This window comes from Denticeps clupeoides, chromosome 16 (assembly GCF_900700375.1).
Source record: "Denticeps clupeoides chromosome 16, fDenClu1.1, whole genome shotgun sequence".
Classification (NCBI taxonomy): domain Eukaryota; kingdom Metazoa; phylum Chordata; class Actinopteri; order Clupeiformes; family Denticipitidae; genus Denticeps; species Denticeps clupeoides.
The window spans coordinates 6,515,191-6,536,142 of NC_041722.1; the positions used below are offsets into that span (position 1 = coordinate 6,515,191).

The 20,952-nt window shown below is 44.3% G+C and overlaps 1 protein-coding gene and 1 pseudogene across 1 annotated transcript in view; both read right to left on the minus strand.

The window, feature by feature from the left end:
* Nucleotides 1–2,249: 2,249 nt before the first annotated feature.
* Nucleotides 2,250–20,952, minus strand: part of LOC114766207 (AT-rich interactive domain-containing protein 3B-like) — a 32,963-nt gene continuing 14,260 nt past the window's right edge. Inside the window, exons 3-9 of the mRNA XM_028956860.1 lie at nt 16,866–16,940; nt 16,418–16,490; nt 5,039–5,222; nt 4,070–4,329; nt 3,289–3,549; nt 2,581–2,670; nt 2,250–2,457 (exon numbers count right to left, since the gene is read on the minus strand). Of these exons, the coding sequence (XP_028812693.1) occupies nt 2,291–2,457; nt 2,581–2,670; nt 3,289–3,549; nt 4,070–4,329; nt 5,039–5,222; nt 16,418–16,490; nt 16,866–16,940 (1,110 nt within the window). The 3' untranslated portion in view covers nt 2,250–2,290. The remainder of the gene's footprint in view (nt 2,458–2,580; nt 2,671–3,288; nt 3,550–4,069; nt 4,330–5,038; nt 5,223–16,417; nt 16,491–16,865; nt 16,941–20,952) is intronic.
* On the minus strand, nt 15,892–16,049 carry LOC114766458 (uncharacterized; annotated as a pseudogene).

The following is a 20,952-nucleotide window of genomic DNA, read 5'->3' on the forward strand; positions in this document are numbered from 1 at the left end:
GATATTTTAGGCTATTTCATACTCTAAATGTCAAATAAAAACCAAATCAAAACACTCAATAAAAAGCTGACTGTAAAAAGGTTGATTGTAGATGGTATCAGACTTAAAACTAAATGGAAAAAAAAAACTGCAAACATTCTGACTGGTAAAGTCACCAAAACGTTCAATGGCAGCTAAACCAGCAGTTTTTAAGGCAGAAACTACATCGTCCATGTACATTTGGTGTCAATGTAAGTATGCAGTGTAACACTGTACACTTAAAATGTGTGACTACAGCTCTTATAATAATAATACTACAAAAAAAAAAAAAAAAAAAAAAAAAAAAAAAAAAAAAAAAAAAAAAACACAGATCCTAGTACAACAAAATGGTAACGTTCAGCTTTATATATTTCTCCACTAAAAGGGGGCATGGCAGCAAACCTGACCAATGAGAATATATATATATATGTTTTTAAACTTTAAAATCTGCCAACACATAAATATTGTAAAATCGTATAAATATGTATAATTGTCCGCTTCTTGCGGAGGAGAAAGGAGCAGTCAACCAGCTGTCTGCCAGGTGAGGCTGGTGTGAACCACGGGCCTCCGCAGAATGGCACAGAGGAAGATCGCCTGAGACCGCCCAGGCACACACACACAAGAAAACATTCATCCCACAGTCTGGACTTGGCGACGCCACCGTGGCACTGGTGGGGGTGGGTGGGTGGGGTGCAGGTGGGTGCCCTTCAGGACCTGGTCTTTGGTATTCAGCTGTGCAAGAAATGAAGAAGCCTGCAATTCTCACCAAATCAGGAAGAGGGGGAGGGGTTTAGACAGACAGGTCGCCTTGATTGTACACATGCAAGATCACATCATTAGAGTTCTCATTCAATGTGATACAAAACAGAAACACGCACACACAATCACACACAGAAAAAAAAATAAAATAAAAAATAAAAAAGGCCCTTCCCAGTCCAGTCGGATTTCCGCTGTTGATCGGAGCCCACCGGCGTTCGCCGGGGGCTGGAAGCGGCAGGCCACAGCCGCTCGGCTTGGCAGCATGAGGTATGTAGTGTGCGTCTCCTTACAGAGAGTCTGAGGTATTCTCTTGTGAAGAAGTCTCACGGACTTTGTGCATTATTCGGTTACAATGATTATCTTTCCCACTTTCTTTACGACCGCAGCAGGTTCCACTGAAGGTGTTGCTACGGTTCTTCCTGAGAAAGGCTCCTCTCTCTGCAGAGAGATGGGTTTGAGGTTATGAGGTCAGAGAGAAAAAAAAAAAAAAAAAAAAAAAGAGAAGTTTGTGCTTCGGTGTCAAAAGACCTTCCGTTTTTGGTAAGTATAGAGTCAGGTAAATAGTCACCTGACAAATTGGCAGATTGGTGATTGGTGGCTGAGAGGCCTAGACTGGACAGAGGTGGGTAAATTACAGAGGCCATGCTGCACAGTCACAGAATGTCACAGAGCCCATGTCAGGGAGCCACAAGACACAAAAAGGCCCCTCAGGCTACACCCTTTCTGCAACGTCCGAGTGTTTCCCGAAAAGCCACCGTTCCAGACAGAATGAGTCAGAACGAGACCCCTGTTGTCACCAAATGTTCCACAGTAGGGTTACATGTAAAGTCCCACTGCATTATTATACCTGCTCACATGAGGTCTGTAACACCACCACTGCAGAGGTGGGTGCATAGAAAAAAGAGAGAGGACGAAAACTAAATGAAAAAAAAAAAAAACACTCTCCTGAATCCAAAAGATTAAAGAGATATAAAAAAATAAAGTTAATTCACCTAGAGTACACTACAGCTCCTGAGGTAAAGATACACATTATTCAAGCACTGCAGATTATTTGATTGAGGTACGTAAAAAGATCTTTTTTTACTTTTTTTTTTTCTAAAGTCTTAAAATCATTTTAAAAACACAAATGCAAAAGACAACAAAATGGCAAAAAAAAAAAAAAAAGTGAAAAACATTTTCAAGTTCAGTTATGAACACCTGTCAGTGTGATTTGGCTGAATAGACTGATTGTGTTAAGCATTTTCCTCCAGACCGTGCACTGTTGGCTTGAGTATGCGTGCGTGCGTGTGTGCGTGCATGTGTGAAACCAATAGATAAGAGAATGTGTGAGAATGTTTGCATGCATAATACCCACAGATGTTTTGTAGTCGTTTTGTGCGTCTGTGAACAGCCAAATTTGACAGGAGTACTGAGGTATTGGTTGTGCAACAGTTCAGATTTTTCCTTGTTTCTTAATAACTGGATGTACCAGGCTGCAAAGAGAAGCCGGATCAGCATGGGACTCCGATTGAAGTTAGGGGGAGCCGCTGGTGGAAGGCTCAGCTGAACTGGGCCCCTTCGCGGAGGAAGTGGAAGTGGGGCTGTGGGTGGAGGAGGGAAAACTGAAGCTGGGAACGGTCGAGGGCACCGTGGCTGCGGTGGAGATGGAAGCAGCTGCAGACCTCTGGGCAAACAGAGTTCCTACAGAGGTGGGAGAGTGAACGTTAAAAGTGTGAATACACATCTAAAAGGAGGTTAGAAAGACTGTAGAAAGAGATCAGTCACTATTAGTCATTAGGAATGTCACCTATAAGTGTGTAGTACCTGAGTAGATGGTCCCATTGACCTCCACAGACACACTGATGCTGGCCGCTCCAGAGGTCGTGATGCTCAGAGACAAATCCTGCTTCTCATCTGGAAAGGACCGATGAGAGAGAGAGAGAGAGAGAGAGAGAGAGACAGAGAAAAAAGGCAAACTCAACATTTTTCTGCACTACACAATGCAGAGCAAAAGGTTCTCAATGTGGGGACCCTGCGGTTCTGAGAGACAGTTTATCAGATTATTGTTAAGCAGCTAGGCAGCACAGAAAACGGGGAACTATTTACCAGCAAATTTGAGACAAATGTAAGGACGTGAAGAACCAATCTGCCTGTGAGTTGCAAACACAGGAGGGATTTATGAAGTTGCCACATGCGATTTCCACATGGTTTTATTTCATGAAACTCCCTGTCAGAGATGTTACAATCAAAACATTTCCTCCTGTTTTGATGATAGTAAAAAGCAGTTATAGGGAAACCCATTTCCAAAGAAAAAAAAACAAACTGAAAAGGGCACTGAACTGAGACTATCCCCCAATATACATTTCAGAGGGGCCACACACACCAACACAACTGAAAAGCGTTGGGGAGGTTAATCTGGACAAAATTCTTCTAGAGCCATGCAACCCTTAAATCTATATCTGCTGGTATGAGGACTGGTTTGAAGGTTTGAGGGTGTGGAAGTGGGGACAGGTTGGGGCGATGGCCACTAACCGCGGGGGATGCCCAGACGCAGGTTCATGGGCATTTGTGAGGCCATGGCCAGCAGGTTGTGCTGCAGCGCCTGCTGCATGAGTCTCTGCTGCTCCTCCGCCAGGCGGGCGATCTTCCGCTCGGGACCCTCACCCACGCCAGTCTCCAGCTTCTCCCGCAGCTGCTCCAGCGTGGCGGCACGCGCCAGCCCAGCCACCTGCTGTGGACCCAGGGCTATGGGCAAAGAGGGACGAGTGGCCAGCAAGGATGGGCTTACCTCCTCTGTGAACAGGAGACAAACAGGAACCCCCCCCAAAAAATTTTATTAATATATATAAAACACACACACAAGGTTATGAGACAAAAAGTATTTAATTTCCCCAAAGTAACAAGTGTGAAAAACATCAGCTAGGTGGCGCTGATAGCTCAATAATCTGTGACAACATAATGACAAGGCCACTAATTGTTACAGCATGGACACATCAAGGTACACAGTTCTAAAATCAAACTAAAGTCCATCTTAATAGTTAATATAGGGAAATATAACAGCTACAGCTCTTGACACCTGCCAATTAAACCACAATAAGCAGATGTGAGGCTGGAAAGTGCTGGTACAATGATGGACCCACCATATACCTGCAATTTAACTAAAAATTATCTAGAAGTAAAATAATTTCTTGCAGCAATAAACTGTTTGGTCGCTAGGGGGCGGTATTTAATCACTCTAAACCCTATTAATAACAAAATAATTAAATGCCCAGTAATATCCAGTATAGCACTTTGCTTTGCAATGAAACTGTACCTTTTTTAAGAGAGGCATTTCCAGACACCTGGAGGCCATTAAGGGCCCCTGCAGCTCCGGCACTCAGGCCGGACAGGTGCATCTTGGGAGGTGAGAGGATGTGGGGCGCGGCGCTGGGGGACGGGGAGAAGCGGAACAGGCTGCTGCTGTAGCTCGGCCGGCGGCCCTCTCTCCGGTTGCTGTCGATGGCCGCCTGCAGCTCACTGGGGGAGCTCAGGCCCTTCCTCTCACACTCGTATGGGTACAGATACTTCATATATCTGCATGGGGTCAAACAGGTAGTCACGGAAACAACAAGCGTTCAGTACGTTCACAACGCTAATAACCCTACAGTGGGGAGGATAGCAAATAATACATAAATAAATAAATAAAAAAAGAAACTGCAATTCTGTCTTGCGTTTTTCATTAACACCACCGCAGCCAGGCCCAATTCCCAGCCTGGGCGTTTCCTGAACGCTCGCTGTGCGCATAACGGAGAGGACGTTTCCAATCAATCAATGTGCTGAGCGCAGGTCAGTCCATTAGACAAGAATAAGGAGTGACTCTGGCATTAAAAATACATAAAGTGGCTTTACAATACCCAGGTAATAAATAATGCTGTGGAGCACTGTGGGAGTCAGAGTGGGAGAGAAATAGAGAGCGTGGAGGATTACGGAGGAACAGGGAGAAAATAAATAAGTAAAATCAAACAAAAACAAATCATTATAAGTGTGTGTGTCTGTGTGCGTGTGTGGGGGGGGTGGGGGCACATTGTGAACCCTGACCCCTGAATCAATAAATCAATGCAATCAATACCATCCTCACATTGGTGATGTAATGGATGGAATGCGAAAAGAAAAAAAGGGGTAAACAAAAGACAGGAAGGCTGAAGGCCACAAACGAAGGTAACACAAGAGAGATTATATAGCTCTCTCTGTGTGTGTGTGTGTGTGTGTGTGTGTGTGTGTGTGTGTGTGTGTGAACCCTTACTGTGTGCGGAGAGTGAAAGCTGCGCTGGTGATGGAGGTGGGCAGGTTCAGGCCCTTGGTGATCTCCCTCCAGATCTTCTTGTTGATGACCTCCACCAGGCCGCCCTTCTCAGTCACCAGTTTATACAGCATGTACAGGTCCAGCACCTGCTTCGCCATGATGGGGATGCGGTTCACAGGGGTGCCTGGGGGAACACGAGGACACTTGAGACCCTCAAATCGGATGTAGTTTTTTAGTAGAAAACACAACTACGGCTAAATTCAAACTACGGGTAATTTTAAAAGTCCCGCCCCTTTCCACCATCCCAGGTTCTGCACTTTGGCTGGGTGCAGCTCATCTACGACTCAGATATTTAGCATTACAGATCACAGATAGGAACGAGTTGGTGGGAATTTGCAAATTTAGGGATTTTTTTTCTTTTTTTCTTAACATAAAAATCAGCCTTAAATAACCAGTTTGTCAACAAAACCAAGCTACTAACACCGTCTATTCGGAACAGATTTGATCTTGTTGCTATAGGGGAACATAACTTGGAGTCTCACATGGAGTATAAACGGAATTAGCTAAATATGACAATTCAACAAAAGACATAAGAATTGTACAGAGATCGACAAGGAGGAATAAATGCAGAAATACCGTAATACAGAAATATTAGTTCAAATTATGTAAATTAAAAAATGCAGTTCAAATCACAACCGACTCATTTGTCATATTACTATTCAAAAACTGTGTAAATCTGTGTACAACAGCACCATCATGTGTGGAATTCGGTCCTCAACATCATCGCCGGAATCAGGTGCCCCAGCATGGTGCCGGGATTGACCACAGCCGCTAATCTTCAGACTGGGGGGGGTTGAGGCCTGTAGGCCGCTATAATGAAGCTCATTTAGGGGATTGCATGCAGTAAATCCACTCACACAGCAGCCTCACCTGCTGGCGCTTACACCCTGTGATAAGGGAGGGGCTGGAAGCCACTTTTGTTCCATGAGGCCTAATACTGGCACATCCTCCTACGCCAAAATTAAATCCATTACCAGAGTAACCAGGAGCTAACCTGTTCAACCCTGTCATGGTAGGGTCAAATTACATACAAAATATTTTAAAAAATATATATAAAAAAAAAATAAATAATCACCTAAGCATAGTATTGCAATTTCAGGATTTGCTTTATACAGCAATTACCCAGATACTACACTGTTTTTTTATTAGTTAATTAGCTTTACAAGCTAACCATGTGTGTAGCCACTTTTTCATCTTTATGTAATTTTGCAGGCTGGTGGGTAGCTGGAAACGTGACACTGCTATATTCTGGATCACACATTTCTCATATCAGTTATAATACCACCAGACCTTGATGAAGTCCAACAATAGCTTCTGCTGGACTTTAAATGATAGGAAAATTGTGTTCGGCCGGCAATTCCCCCCCAGCAACTACACTTAAAAAAAAAAAAAAAAAGTGTCTATTTAGTCAATGACACAAACCAAGTTCCTGATCGGTTCAGTCATACAGAAGTGACTGCAGCGGCAGAAACACAGTGCCTGATTGGGCCACATCAGGCAGTGAGGTCCGGCACAATAACTGTGTACCGATACTCTATCAACCCGCAACATATACATCAATCCTGCATCAAACAATTAGTACAAACGCTCAGGTCAGGGGTCAGCCAGGGGTTATTGATGTCTGAATTAAAGTGCAGGTCAGCAAGAAGCCCTGTTTTTTTCCCCTCTCTCACTCACACACACATCCCAATGGACAAAGAGCTGCTCACAGATAATGCACAACAGAGCAAAGCGCTGTGTTGGCAGGCCGGCATTTAGCGTTTTAATTCAGACTAAATGCCTCCATTGGTGACCACTGATATAAACACTATTCATCCTGTCCAGAGTAGCGAGTCACTCATTATAATATAAAAATAAGCAAGGTTGCTTTATGGATTTAAAGACATTAAAGGAGAAAAAGTAAGTTTAAAAAAAAAAAAAATGTAAAAAAATACAAAGACGAAAACAGGAACCTTTGGGTAAAATGATCAGAACTGAGGTGTTAAAAGTGTTTTTCCAAACCAGTACTGTGCTACCCATTGGCCGTATATTTTTTTTTCAAGCACAAACAGCTGTGTGAAAATGATAGTCTCAATAACTGAAAGTTGGTGCAATTAATTAGCGGAAGTAACTCCTATTGCATACTGAATAACAGTTTACATTTATCAATAATGACAACGAATGCAGATGTTTGCATGTGACACTCTCACTCTCTCTCTCAACACACACACACACACACACACACACTCTCGCGCACTCGCTTCGGTTTAAGGCATCAGTAACCACGACCAGAAGCTAACTGTGTTGAACACTGGCAGGGATCAGATCCCTGAAGATCACTGTAATCGGCTGCAGGCCTCCCATCATGCTTTGCATGGCCTGATTTTCCCCATGGGACTGCACCATCAGGAGCCTAGTGATTAATGGCAGCTGAGGTCAGGGGTCACGATGGTGGGAAGTGATTTGGCCGAAAGACTCTGCTCCTCAGTATGTGTGTGTGTGTGTGTGTGTGTGTGTGAGTGAGAGAGAGAGAGAAAGAGGGGACAGTTGTCCAACACCTTAACCCTAAGAGACCTGCCACAGATCTCAGCATTGTCAACAGCTACTGATCTGCCATTGGGAGCATACAGGAGATAAGGGGACAGACAGATGGATGAGAAAGCAAAAAACACACACACCTCTGATAGGTACAAACAAAATATTATACATTAAAACCATACACAAACTAAAAAGAGGATGGAAGATGTCGTTACACATGACCTCTGATCTATTTTTTAGCTCAAAACAGCTGTTCGCATGATACGTGCTTATAATAAATCAATATGTTGGCCCTGACCCCCCCCAGGCTACTAAACGAAATATCGCTGATTTCACATTACTGACATTCTGTAAATAATTAAAAGGTCTGGTGAGCGACAGCAGTCCAGAGGACACGGGAAATGAATGTTTTGCGCCGGTGGAGGTGTGCGGTTTCACAGCCTTCCTGCGATAAGGAAGAGGAAGGATGAAAGCTGAATGAACAAGGTGGAGGTATGAGAAGGGGGAGGGGTCGTTCACACCTCACTGTAATGTGTGTGTGTGTGTGTGTGTGTTCCACATTGACCAACACACCAACACGTGACTCCTTTCTGGTCCCGTACCACAGTTCAGCACAAACGCACAACACACACACAGCTGCCATTGAGGGTACGCCAGGCATTATCCAGGCCGCCGTGCGAGCGCGGGTTTGTTTTATTTTTAATGCCCAAGGAGGGACATAAAAGGTAACGTGCTCTGGAATTCGCTATGTATAGCCAGAAAGGGGGAGAGGGGGGAAGTCACATGACTGACCAATTCATATCAAGTGGTAGGAAATATTTATAAATGCACACGCATATGTGTTTACACTGGAGGCTGCAACCCCAACAAAGAACATTGCATATTAAATACCAGCAGGTTATTAATCATGTACATAGTCATTTAATTTAATGAAAGGGAGACTGTGAGCCTGCAAGACGCCAGTCTGCTATAAATGATGCATAATCGTGGATATGAAGATGAACGGTGCACGTGAAGACCGCTAAAAAAGATGGATGTCTGCAAATGAGATGGCGAGAGCTTAATGGCATTAGACTTGATTAGATAAGTGAGGTGAAGGAGAAGGGCTGAAGAGGGAGAAACACGACTCTCCGCTCTCGGGTCATAAAGACGGGTCATCTAGAGGGACGAGGCGTGGGGGGGTGAATGGCAGGAAAGTGAGACAGTAATCCAAGTCTCCGTCCCTCAGCTTTGACCAGCAGTGAACATTGCCATTGGTGTTAAATATCATGCCAATATTTTCTGGGAGTCGCACGCTCACTAGGCAAATAACCAAACTATTTTAATGGCAGAACTGCAATCATTTGGCTCTTTTGACTATTTTAGAGGAATATCAGACCAGACCAAAATGTTAATGAGTCCCATCACAGAATGTCACAACATCCAAAGCTTTATTCCACGGGGACAACATGTGACAGTGTATTTCTTGGTGCCAGTCCCGGGGAGGGCTGCCCGAGGAAGGTCATCTGGCGTAAAACTACACCAGTTGATCCGCTGTGGCGACCTTTAATGGGAGCAGTCGAATGTCGATCAGACATGTTAATCATCGCTTCTCAGCTTATTCCTCACGTCTGAAAGTGGCTTCAAAATCCCAGCCAGCAAGAAGACACATGAAAGCACAAAGTTGCTAGTCAGCACGGGGCAGATTTTAAAGTGGTTTTATTCCCTTCGTGTTTACTAATTGTAACTAGTTTAGCTTGTGTTGTGCTGAACGTGTGTAGGCGATACACATCGGACACCCCTACTTTGCGGGGGACAGACACACGATGACTATATTTGAAGTTAATTAAAAAACATGTGGATAATATAGACAGACAGGGAACAGGAGAGATGGTGAACACATGATTGGCTTTGACGAGATGATAGTATCAGGAAACCCGAGCTGGTCCACTCACTCGCTGCTATGGTAACTCCAGCAGTGACCATAGAGATGAAAAGAGGGGAAAGGACTAGGAGAGGGCACAGGTGGATAAAAGTGGGTGACAGGTGAAGGCAGAGACCCCCATGCTCCCCGTCCCCATCTGCTGTCATTAGCTCAGATCACTGCTCCAAAATCAATGCAGATAAAGCCATCAGCTGACCATCCGAACCCAAGCGGAGGTGATCAATAGCCCCGGCTTGTTGGCCAGAGAGGAAAAAAAAAAAAAAAAAAAAAAAAAAAAAGCACCATATGGATGGAGCGGAGGGCACTATTCATGCTCCATCGGCCAAACCAAGCCCCACACTGCCGTCGGAGCCGCAGCCAGGAACACTGGAGCCAATTATCCCAGCAGCCATTCATCTTGCCATGCGGCGCTCAGTGCGCCATAACTCCCCGGTATAAACAGTGCATTGTGCTGCGTAACTGTATCGGTCAGGGCTGGGGCAGCACACTGGAAAATGCCTCCTCTGGGTCACGTGAATCATTACATTCAATTAATCACCCCTCTCTCTCTCTCTGAGTATTTGTGAGATTCATATATATATATATATATATATATATATATATATATATATATATATATACACACACACACACACACACACACACACACACACACACACACACACACACACACACACACACACACACACACACACACACACACACACACACACACACACACACACACACACACGAGAGAGAGAAAGAGTGTGTGTGTGTGTGTGTACATGGTAAAACTCAATTTTTTTTTTTTTTCCTTTTTACTTCAGGAAAACAGGCAGCAGTCATTCAAGTCCTTTGTCTTGATCATTCTTTCAGTTCAGACAAGCACCTCCCCACCACCTTATTTCTGCAGTCTACTTGGACACAATAGTGGCCTAAAAGACATTCTCCGACAACTTGTCAGGACTGGTCTCAAGGTGATTGGTTAAATACAGAAGACACACATCTTTGGGTCACCGTGTGCTGTGCACCACGATGTACCACAAAAACAAAAATCACTTTATAATAAGATTATAATTGAGTCTGATCCTTTTCAAGCCCACTTGGCATCTTTTGTTATTTTGCATGGGATGAAGACCCTTTCCTGTTCAACCTTAATTTTATTACTTACTCGACTTCGTAGAGAACACAGATTCTTATTTAAAAAATGATATAGGGTGTATTATGAACTACAGTGTGTGTGTGTTGGGGGGGAGCTACTGAGGGGTCAGTCTTGACCTGCTGTATTGTTGCAGCCAGCGGGAATGAAAGGCTGAAGGCCAGTTTCCTCTCGGCCCGGCCTGCTGCCTCCCCTCACTCCCCTGTCCATCTCCCTCATTTTTCCCCGTCTGTTCTTTTCATTCCTCACTCCACAGACACGCGGCAGTCGCTCCCCCTCGTCTGCCGTCCGTCAGCGCGGCCTCCGAGTTTTTAGGGGGGCTCATTAATCATCCTGCAGGACAAGAGGGACCCTTAATCCTGCACCACCCCAACCCCCACCCACCAGCCCTGCCCTCACACTCTTATCAGGTTTCAGTCTCTGTAACTGTAGCGCAATAAACAGAACAAAAGAAAGAAAAACCAGAAACGGTGAGTTTTGGATCTGATATGACAAAAGTCATTTAAAAAAAAAAAAAAAAACGGTGAAGAACCCACCTCACAGAACACACGCACAAAAAAGTTTTACTTTTTTACAACTGATAAAATTTACTGAGCTTCAAATGGTCAGAGGTCATTACAAAAGCAGTAACCTACTAATCTGAAGTAAAAGAAAGAATGCAGGACAGATTTATTCATCTTTTATTCTTCTGAGTAAATTAGGGTAAATTAAATGAGAACAAAAAGCTCGAGTTATTTCATTTTACCTCATTGACAATTTTGGTTTTCTGGCCAACCAGGTTTTTTTTTTGTTTTTTTTAAATTATTATTAATTGAAGTAAAAAGTATTTTACGATTCCAGTTTTAGCATGAATTTAATAAGTAAAAATGGGATTGGGTGGTTGTACCTTCTTCATGTGTACATCTGGTATTCCAAATACAAGAGACAAAAAGACACACTCACCAAATCTTAAATAGAAAAAAAAGAATAATGTGTAGGAACATTCCTAGAAGCGTTTTTGCCAGGCGGCATCAGAACACCAGACACTGAAGTGCAGATGCTCTGGCATTTCCTCACATTGTAACAGACACTTTAAACAAGACGGCAAAGGCGAGGGATGAGTAAACACTCCCATTGTACAGTCCATGGTATGTGTGTGAGTGTGTGTGTGTGTGTGTGTGTGTGTGTGTGTGTACTGGCCAGCATAACACACACACAGATCCCCCAGAGTCCATTCATGGTGTAATTGGTGAGGACAGAGTGGAGGGTCTGTGCTGAGCTCTGGGGGCTTCCTCGCGTCTCCCCGCTGGGCGCCCACTGTTCCCACGCCTCAGTTACCGTTGCGATGCACATGTGGCCTCTAGCTGGCAAACATGGCTGACAGCCTGGGAATGATTTAAAAACCAGGCAGTCACCTCACTCGAACAGTACGGAGAGTCAAGAAATCGAGTCATCTCCATACTGCTTCCAGACATTTTCTACAATAACAGTGTCCACCTCCAATGTATATTACGTAAAATACCAAAGCAATATAATTCACAAATCCTATTCCACATGGTAATAACAATCCCTGACTTGTTAATTGATTCTGCAAATAAATAATGACCCTTATATTAAATATTAAAACCTGAAATGGTCCTACATGGTGCTCCTGAAATGTAGAACCCAGTCAGTGTCCTCCCCACAGGGAAAATAAATTCATGGATTATATACATATGTGTGTGTATGTGAGAGATAAAATAGTTTTCAGCATTCATTTTCTACGTGCACATGCCACACCCATTACCTCAGTAATTGATGTCAGCACGAACATTTCATTGACGTCAACACAAACTTCTTATGGGGGTCTTCTTCGGTTTTAAAACGCTTTAAAACACACGTCTTATCCCCCCCCCGTGGCTCTTGTCAATCTTCCTTTACCACCACCACCCCCCCACCAGTCCCCTTTAAAATCTCAGAACAGAAGTCTCTCTCACACTCACTCTGCCCATCACAGCCCTGCTCATTAATCATCTGAAGTGGTCGCTGCTGACAGACCACAGGCTGCTGCGCTAGACCCTCTTATCCCCGCCTGCAGTCCCATCACCGCTGCCGCCCTCCCCCAGACTAAAGCCAACGCCTCCATCTGCCTGGACGTGGAGGAGCCGAGAACACGGCTCACAACGATGAAACACACAGACGCGCACATTAAATGACATAAAAGCAGGAAGCAGGATTCTCACACACATTTCCTTCCTCTATTTCCTGTTTCTCAACGACGGATGGCTGCTGGCATTCTCGGGGTGGGGGTGGAGAGGGGTGGGCACCAACACACACCGGCCCATATTCTGAACACGGTGACAAAAAGAAGGTAAACTCTGACCAAGGAATGTTGGTTCTGTGATCATACAACTAAAATAAAAAAAAAAAAAAAAAAAAAAACATAAAAACACACACACGTGTTAATTTTATTTCACAATAAATGGGCAAGAGAGTGAATCTTGAAACTGGTAGAGGAAAACACACACACACATTCACACTCAAGTGACAGAGTGGGAAGTCAGCCACGCAATTTGTTCTCTTGGGGTGGTAGTAGCCTGGTGGGTTAGACACCCGCCTGTGAACCAGGTGACCGCAAAGTCACAGGTTCAAATCCCACTTACTACCATTGAGTCCCTGAGCAGGACACTTAACCCCTGAGTGTCTCCAGGGGGACTGTCCCTGTAACTACTGATTGTAAGTTGCTTTGAAGAGGGGCGTCTGCTAAATGGCATGAATGAATATAAAATGTCTAAGTTCTATGGCGAGAATGAGAGCGAGAGAGCCAGTGCACTACAGCTGACTCACAGGTAACTATAGGCATTAGGTGTTCATTTAGAGTTCCAATAAGTCATCTCACACAATGTTCCGCTAACTCTGATGACTGTGAAGGTCACATGGTTTACACCATTTTTAAACTCATCAGCAATTCAGCAAGACCAAATGACCAACAAACGAGTTTCTACACTCATTAATCCACATTTCTCTTCATTTCTCACTCATTTCCCCTCCTCACCCACATAGTCCTGCTTCGTTTCCATGATGGAAAACCCCCGTTTGACAAATACCTCTATCCGTCCAAGTAACCAGAGCCACCGTGTCCAGATTTCAGAGATGTTAACGTGCATGTGACAGTTGGTCACTTTGCATTTCCCATGGCCTCTCAATCTCATCAGTCACTCTAAACCGGCTCATCTGCTCACTAAATGCATAAACACATACGCTGTATGTACATATCATAATAACAATGATATAGTGCTATGCTGCATTTACACTGCATCCAGAATGTAATGAAAAGAAATTTTTCTGTAACCAGATTTGTGCAGAGACAATCCTGTTAAAGTCTTGTAAAAAAGTAGCGACTGTGGCTGCCTGATCTGAGTACAAGTCAACTTCATTTCTAGAGCACTTTAAAAACAGCAGTTCCACTGCACCAAAGTGATGTACAGGCATAAAAGGACAAACACAGTAAAATACATGGACAGTAGAAGCGACAAATAGGGATAAATAAATCTATAAATATTTATTCAAAAGAAGATAAAGTATAATAATAGGATCAAACCTTTAAAATGTAAAAGATAGGGAGGTCTGAAGAGATCTAAATAAAAACTAGTGGTGGGCATAGATTAATTTTTTAAATCTAGATTATTTCACTGTAATCTTGGAATTAATCTAGATTAAAATGGCTCATTTGAATTCTGCCGAAGGCATTCAGAATATGTGTGCTACCCAAATAATGACTAAAAGTAAGTCTTTGAGAACGGGTTTCTCAAGCCAGGTGGCGCATTAGACCAGGGGCTCATCTCCTGTTTCCAAAATGAATCACAAACTGCTTGAGAAAGCTGTTCTACTATGATAATTGGTGATGAAAATAAATTATGTTCAATAAAATGTACTTGTATTTACTAACTGTTTATTCAGTTAAATAGCTGCATCCATGTTACCACGTCACGTTTGATGTGGTAATTTCACAGTTCGAAGACTCGTTCTCGCCCCCTACAGTGCAATTCGGTAGGTATACATCCGCGCTAAAATATCAAGGTGAAAGTCATCATAGCTTGCGTAGTATAGACCCAGCTCCCAACCCAACTTTGTGAATAGATTAACGGCGATATTTTTATTTACCGCCCGATAAGAGTCTCACGTTAACACAGCACGTTAACGCCGATAACGGCCCACCACTAATAAAAACACAGACTTAAAGTCTGTGTGAAGAGAACAGATGAGTTTAAAAAGCAGGATATAAAAGCAGGGGGTTGTAGGGGAAAGTTTTGTGTCAAGTGGTAGCTGCTTCCACAGGCGGGGCCCAGACTTTGAGAAGGCTCTGCCCCCTTTCTGCTTAAAATGAGATCGAACAGTACAGCATCGCTCCACGTGACACTGTGGCCTTGTGAGCGCAATGCCGTCAAAGTCGAAATTTGTTGAAGTTTGACTGCAGCGCCCCATGACTTATTTTCATGCAACTAATGGAATAAAAGCAGGCTTGTTTGGTCTTCCCCTTCGAAACATGCACACAAAGCGAGAATGGAGGAAAAAACTGATCTTATCAGTCTCGGAGTGGCCCGAGATCTACAATATGACATTATAGTCTTACCAGGAGTTTAGAAAACCAAGGCCATTTCTTTTTTTAAGAAGAAGCGCGAACACACATTCAGTCTGTGCTCACCTGTAGGGCCCTAAGATTTCCACGGTGTGGAAAACACGGACCGAATAAAACAAATAAAAAGGAATCAGCTATGAAAGGCGTAAGTGTGTATAATTCCTGTTTCTGGCCGCTGCAGCCCACAACACATGTTTCTGGGTGAGACGGGGCTTTCACACACCAACGCAATGTAAACGCGCAGTCAGCGATGACTATTTATTCCAGATCTCCCCAATATTTATTTGCTATGTTTTCTATGTTTAGGTCGATGTGAAACACATTTTACAAAAAGGAAGAATGTGTAATATTGTGAAATAGTTATTTGGATGAAATGCATATGTGTCAATGGTTTACAAAAGCAAAGAGTAAGAGCCCAAGCACTTTGTTGATTAAATGTGATGTCATTTCCCCCCACCCACTCCACAATAACATAGTTTTTAAGTGAATAAGTGAAGTGATTGTCACATGTGACACACCACAGCACCCAGTGCACACAGTGAAATGTGGTCTCTGCATTTAACCCATCCCCTGTGTGAGGTCTGTTTCCTTACCTGCTAGGCCACAACTGCCCATGACAATGACTTTCTCCCAGAGGCACTGCAATACTGGGTCGATGCATGGAGCAGAAGAAGCAAGCCCCTTTGCCGCTTAAGATGGTTGACATATCAGATATTAAACCGATAAGAACAGATACTACACTTGATCTTAGCCAAATGGGCCAAGAAGCAGTGTAGAACATTTATGGGACGCATTGTGATGCATCAATAATTGCAATCAAATCTAATCGTGAGACCGGTAAATGTTTGCGTCTCTAATATAGACAGAGGGCAGCCATGACAGGCGCCCGGGGAGCAGTGTGTGGGGACGGTGCTTTGCTCAGTGGCACCTCAGCGGCTCTGAATTCAAACCGGCAACCTTCTGATTACAGGACAGCATCCTTAACCACTGGGCCACCACTGCCCAGTGTTGACCAGGGGTTTTCAGGCTGTTAGCAGTTCGGATTAATGCTTCAACCCAGTCAACAAGGATCAGCAGGAGGATGTGTGTGTGTGTGTTTAGCAGTTAAAACTGGAATTAAGTGGCTTTCTGCTTCTCTACCTCGTTTCTGCATGAAGGTGAAGAGGTCATCCAGGAACTCCTTCCTGTTTGGGTCATTGTCCAGCTCATACAGCTGTGGGACAGAGCCAGAAACCACTTTAATGAAACAATTGGTCGGAAGAGGGAAGTCCTGAAAGTAATTTATTACCCACAAATCCACTTAAAGAGACAGAAGGAAACACTATTACGAAAAAAAAAGATGAAAAGGATGCTGCCACTGGATCCTAACGCACAGTTGCTGGTTAATATTCAGTGAATATTGTTTGTCAGAAAAACTTATTTTAGAAGTTCTTTAGACCTATTCACAATGTATATGTAGCCATAGGGCATATGATAAAAACACAAGTGTAGACTGGTTTACACTGACGAATCTGCATTAAAAAGTTGGGCCTTTTGTTTCTTTTTTTTATTGATTGTGTGGTCTGAAATATATCTGCCAAATGCTCACCTTAGCAAAGTCTCTGGAAGCCTCCCCTCTGCCTCTTGGACTGTCCGTGTCATCTGCCCAGGTTGAGCTCCCATTCTACACATGGAGAGAGACAGAAGGGGGGAAAAGAGTGAGGTCAGATGTACACACAGGTCCCATTTTCCAGGAAACACTAAATAAAGTTGTGCCTCTCAGGCAGCCCACCCCCACCTTTACCCCTTTTCTCCCTGCCTGTGGCCCCCAACTCGCCTTGACCTGGGCCATCTGTATCAGGGTTTAAGACCAACATCACGCCCCCACAGTACTACATCCATTCCAAACCTCCCAACCCCCCCAGCCATCCAACCCAAAACAGGCACAGCTGCACGGCACAGCCAAGTTCAACCAGCAGTGTGAGAGGGGAAGAAAACAGGGGCACGGAGGTGGAGGGGACGGTCAGTGGTCCGACCAGAGGAAAATAGCGGCCAGAAGGCTGCACGGTATGTGCCAAAGAGGAATTTCAAGCTCACATGGAGAACCTATAAAAGCTTTGGCAAATCACAACAGAGGTGGCATGGAGGGAAGCCATTAGCGGCTGCAGGGTTTGGTTTCATCAGGAAGGCCTCTGGTCAGTCCAAACAGAAAATAAAAAATCACTTAAAAGGAAAAAATAGCTGCCATCCTGAAAACAGGATGCTTCCAGCAAAGTCTGATGAATTAAAAAAAAAAAAAAAAAAAAAAACCAACACACAAAAAGACAATATATTAAAATGTCTAAACATATGCTCGTTTCCATTACAGTCTCTCTGGTTTAAAGAGTTTATGAGACTAATTCAGCAAGAATTTAATTTGCCTCTTCGTTTTCTGAAAATCTGGGTCAGAACACGTCAGAACACCTTTGTGCACAATTAACCTGTTCTATACCACCATTGACCCTTGCCCACAATTTGAAGGGTTTGGTTAAACTTCAACTATTACGAATGATTATTACAAAAGATTATATGTTACATTTCATGGGCCTTATCTATACCATTTCGGTAAATCTTTACCCATAAAAGCAAAAACAATTCAAAGGGGTCACGGAACACATTTTACACAAGGTGACAAATTCAAAGTGACGCACAAAACTCAACAAATCAAATGGTTTTTTGTTAAACATGTTCACAAAAGGACAAGAAGCAAGATTCAGTTTGATTATGGAGACGTAGGTCAACAGGTCCGTAGTTTGCACTTTGACCAGTCTACATAAAACTAGTAATACTATCTCATGCTTTTTGTAAGCCACGTGAGGGGTTTGTATGGTTTAGTTATATATGCTCAGGTTTGGTTCATTTTAAATTGAAACCCATCTGCCTCACTGATAAAGAAAAGTTAGAGTTTGGCGAACGAGGGGTTATTGGCCCCCATACGTTATAGTAGAGTCTATAGAACCAGGAGATCAGGTCAATATGGGCTGAACGTTGCACAGACCTTTGTTCCCTTGGTGCGGTCACCTCACAATTACGGAGATGAGAGCGTGTGACACACACACACACACACACACACACACACACACACACACACACCATGGGGCTCCTGGGATCCGTTGACCCATATAGAGTGTCTGTTTCCACAGATATTCCGGCAACACGCACCCAAATGCACACAAAGAGAAACCAAACGATGGGAAATTGGCCGAGCTGCTGCGCTTTCAGTGCAGGCATGCCTGTTCTTGTGGAGGGGCTGTGGTCAGTCGAGGAATGTTAAAAACTATGCTGTTTGTCTTTTTCAGCACCACGCCCTCCTGCCCCTCCTCCCCTTTAAGCCCAATCGCCGGGCCGCCCCGACCTGCCTCACTTTATCCATAAATGTACCTCCAACCACATGACCCCAATCAACCCACAACGTACAGCCACGGTCTCCAGCAGGCCAACCAGCTGCTTCGTCCCCATCCGGTAGGCCGAGAATAAAGCTGCTAACAGAGTTATCTGGTCAGGCTAAAGAAGGGTTAATCGAATCACAAGCTTTAGTCTTCCAAACATCCCGGCGATGGAACTCAAGTCAATTCGGAGATGATTATCAACATCTGAGCCCTTCTGATGTCTTCTGAACAAAGTGTTTTACGGCGCTCCCATAAATGTTTAATACAGGCTTGCCGCTTAAGCCGGCCAGGCCGGAGCCAGTTCCGGAAGGGTTAACTGCACGGGTCCTCGGGGGAGGGATGAAATTGATTGCTGGTCGTGGGGTTGGACGTTGACAGCGGTGCTCTGATTTTGATAAGTAGCCTTTTATTACCCGAAAGCCGCAGGACTCGGGAGAAGATCGGCGCGCGATTTGCCCTCCTCAGACCAGACGCGGGTCTAACGTCCAACATGCGAAAAAAAAGCTGAGCTGAGGAGGGGTGGGGGTGGGTTACGACGTGGAAATGCGCGCCATACACCTGGCCGTTCCACGATCCTTCTCACGCTGCACAAGACAAACCAGGGCAAAAAAAAATGGAACCGGAAAATACGACTCTTCATACAGCGCAGAAGCATATTATAGCAAAACAGTAGTCGACCGGTTTGAAAAGGAAACAGGAAAAAAAAAAAAAAAAAAAAAAAAAAAAAGTGATCATGGGACACAAAAGAACCACAATTACTGCGGTTACAGCGGTGGAAAAACAAGTTGACCGCCAAGGGACTATTTTTCATTCCCACCACCACACACACACACACACACACACACACACACACACACACACACACTTGCACACAGCTTCTCAACTTGTTCCTACAGCTCCATTCTTCACGGTGCTCCCTTGGGTGAGGAGTGGATCGAGCCAAGGCCGAATCAATGGCCTCTGAATGCGCAAGCGGAGGGACGCCCCCCCCCAAGACACAAAACCACAGTGATAACAGATACTAATCATCTGGCAAGCCTTCACCATCTACGTTATGGTAAGGAGGAGATATTAAAAACTAAAATAAAATCCAGATAAACAAGAGGGCTGGAAGAAAGAAAGAAAAAATTTTTTTTTACTGCAATTGGGTGGCACAAAGTACGAGAGTGGGCTGCCCTCCCTCACACAACAACAGGGTCTGCGCCACAAAACACTCCAGCAACATTCCAGCGTGCGTTTTAAACTCATCACTCCTTCAAAACTACCGGCTGTCGGCAGTGATGCAGTGGGACGAGGGGGAAACCTAAAAACATCCCGACTCCGTGAACAAGCGTGCCGCAACAGGGCGGACCACCCAGACAATGAGAGTCCTGGAGCCGGGCCAAAGCCTACAATGCCCACTGGGCCATTATTAAGCGTTAAACGCGGAGGGGAAAGTACTGTAACCCCCCCCCCCCAAGTCCTTCCACCTCTTCGCATGCGATGCCCCTTTAATGCTGCGTACAAGATTACCGTCGACGTGTCTGACTGATGGCGTGACGCCCCGCAACCCTGAAAATCTGGCTCCCTCTCAGCAGGCCAACCAAAACTGGCCTTGCGGGGGAGCGGGCAATCTTTAATCCCCATCAAATACGCCGACTTGATCCCCCAGCGGGGCGCCCGGAATCATTTATAGCGCCAGCGAGCCGGTGGGGGGGCGAGCGGAGTCGCACGCTTTATCCGACGGAGCGCGGCTCCCATCACACGCTGCACCCTGGGGAGAGAACCCTGATTCTATTATTATTAATTAAGACCACACGTGGATAAAAAAAAAAAAAAACGTACAATTATTTGTCATGCCGATTAAGCACGGCTGAGCTGAAGTGAATTAAAAGTGCAGGAGCGCGTGAAATTGGCTGACTAAGGGGGGCGCAGCCCTCTGACTGTTCAGAAATGAGTTACATATTCAAAATTACAGGCTGTGGGAAGGTTTTGCGTTTTAATGACGAACCTTTCATAGGAATGAAGTCGAATGGCAGCAGAAATGTAACTATTTTATTGTGGGTCTGTGCAAACTCAGTACAAAACCTAGTCAAAGTTGTGCATTAGTACACCTACCAAAACACACACACACAAAAAAAAAAATATATATATATATATATATCTCACACACACAAAACCAAAAACATTCTAAAGATGCAGTAGAGCAGGTTTTATGATACTATAATGCTACTTGATTGTGTGGATGTCAGTAACTTTTTATTTAACATGTAAGAGAACATTTAGAAA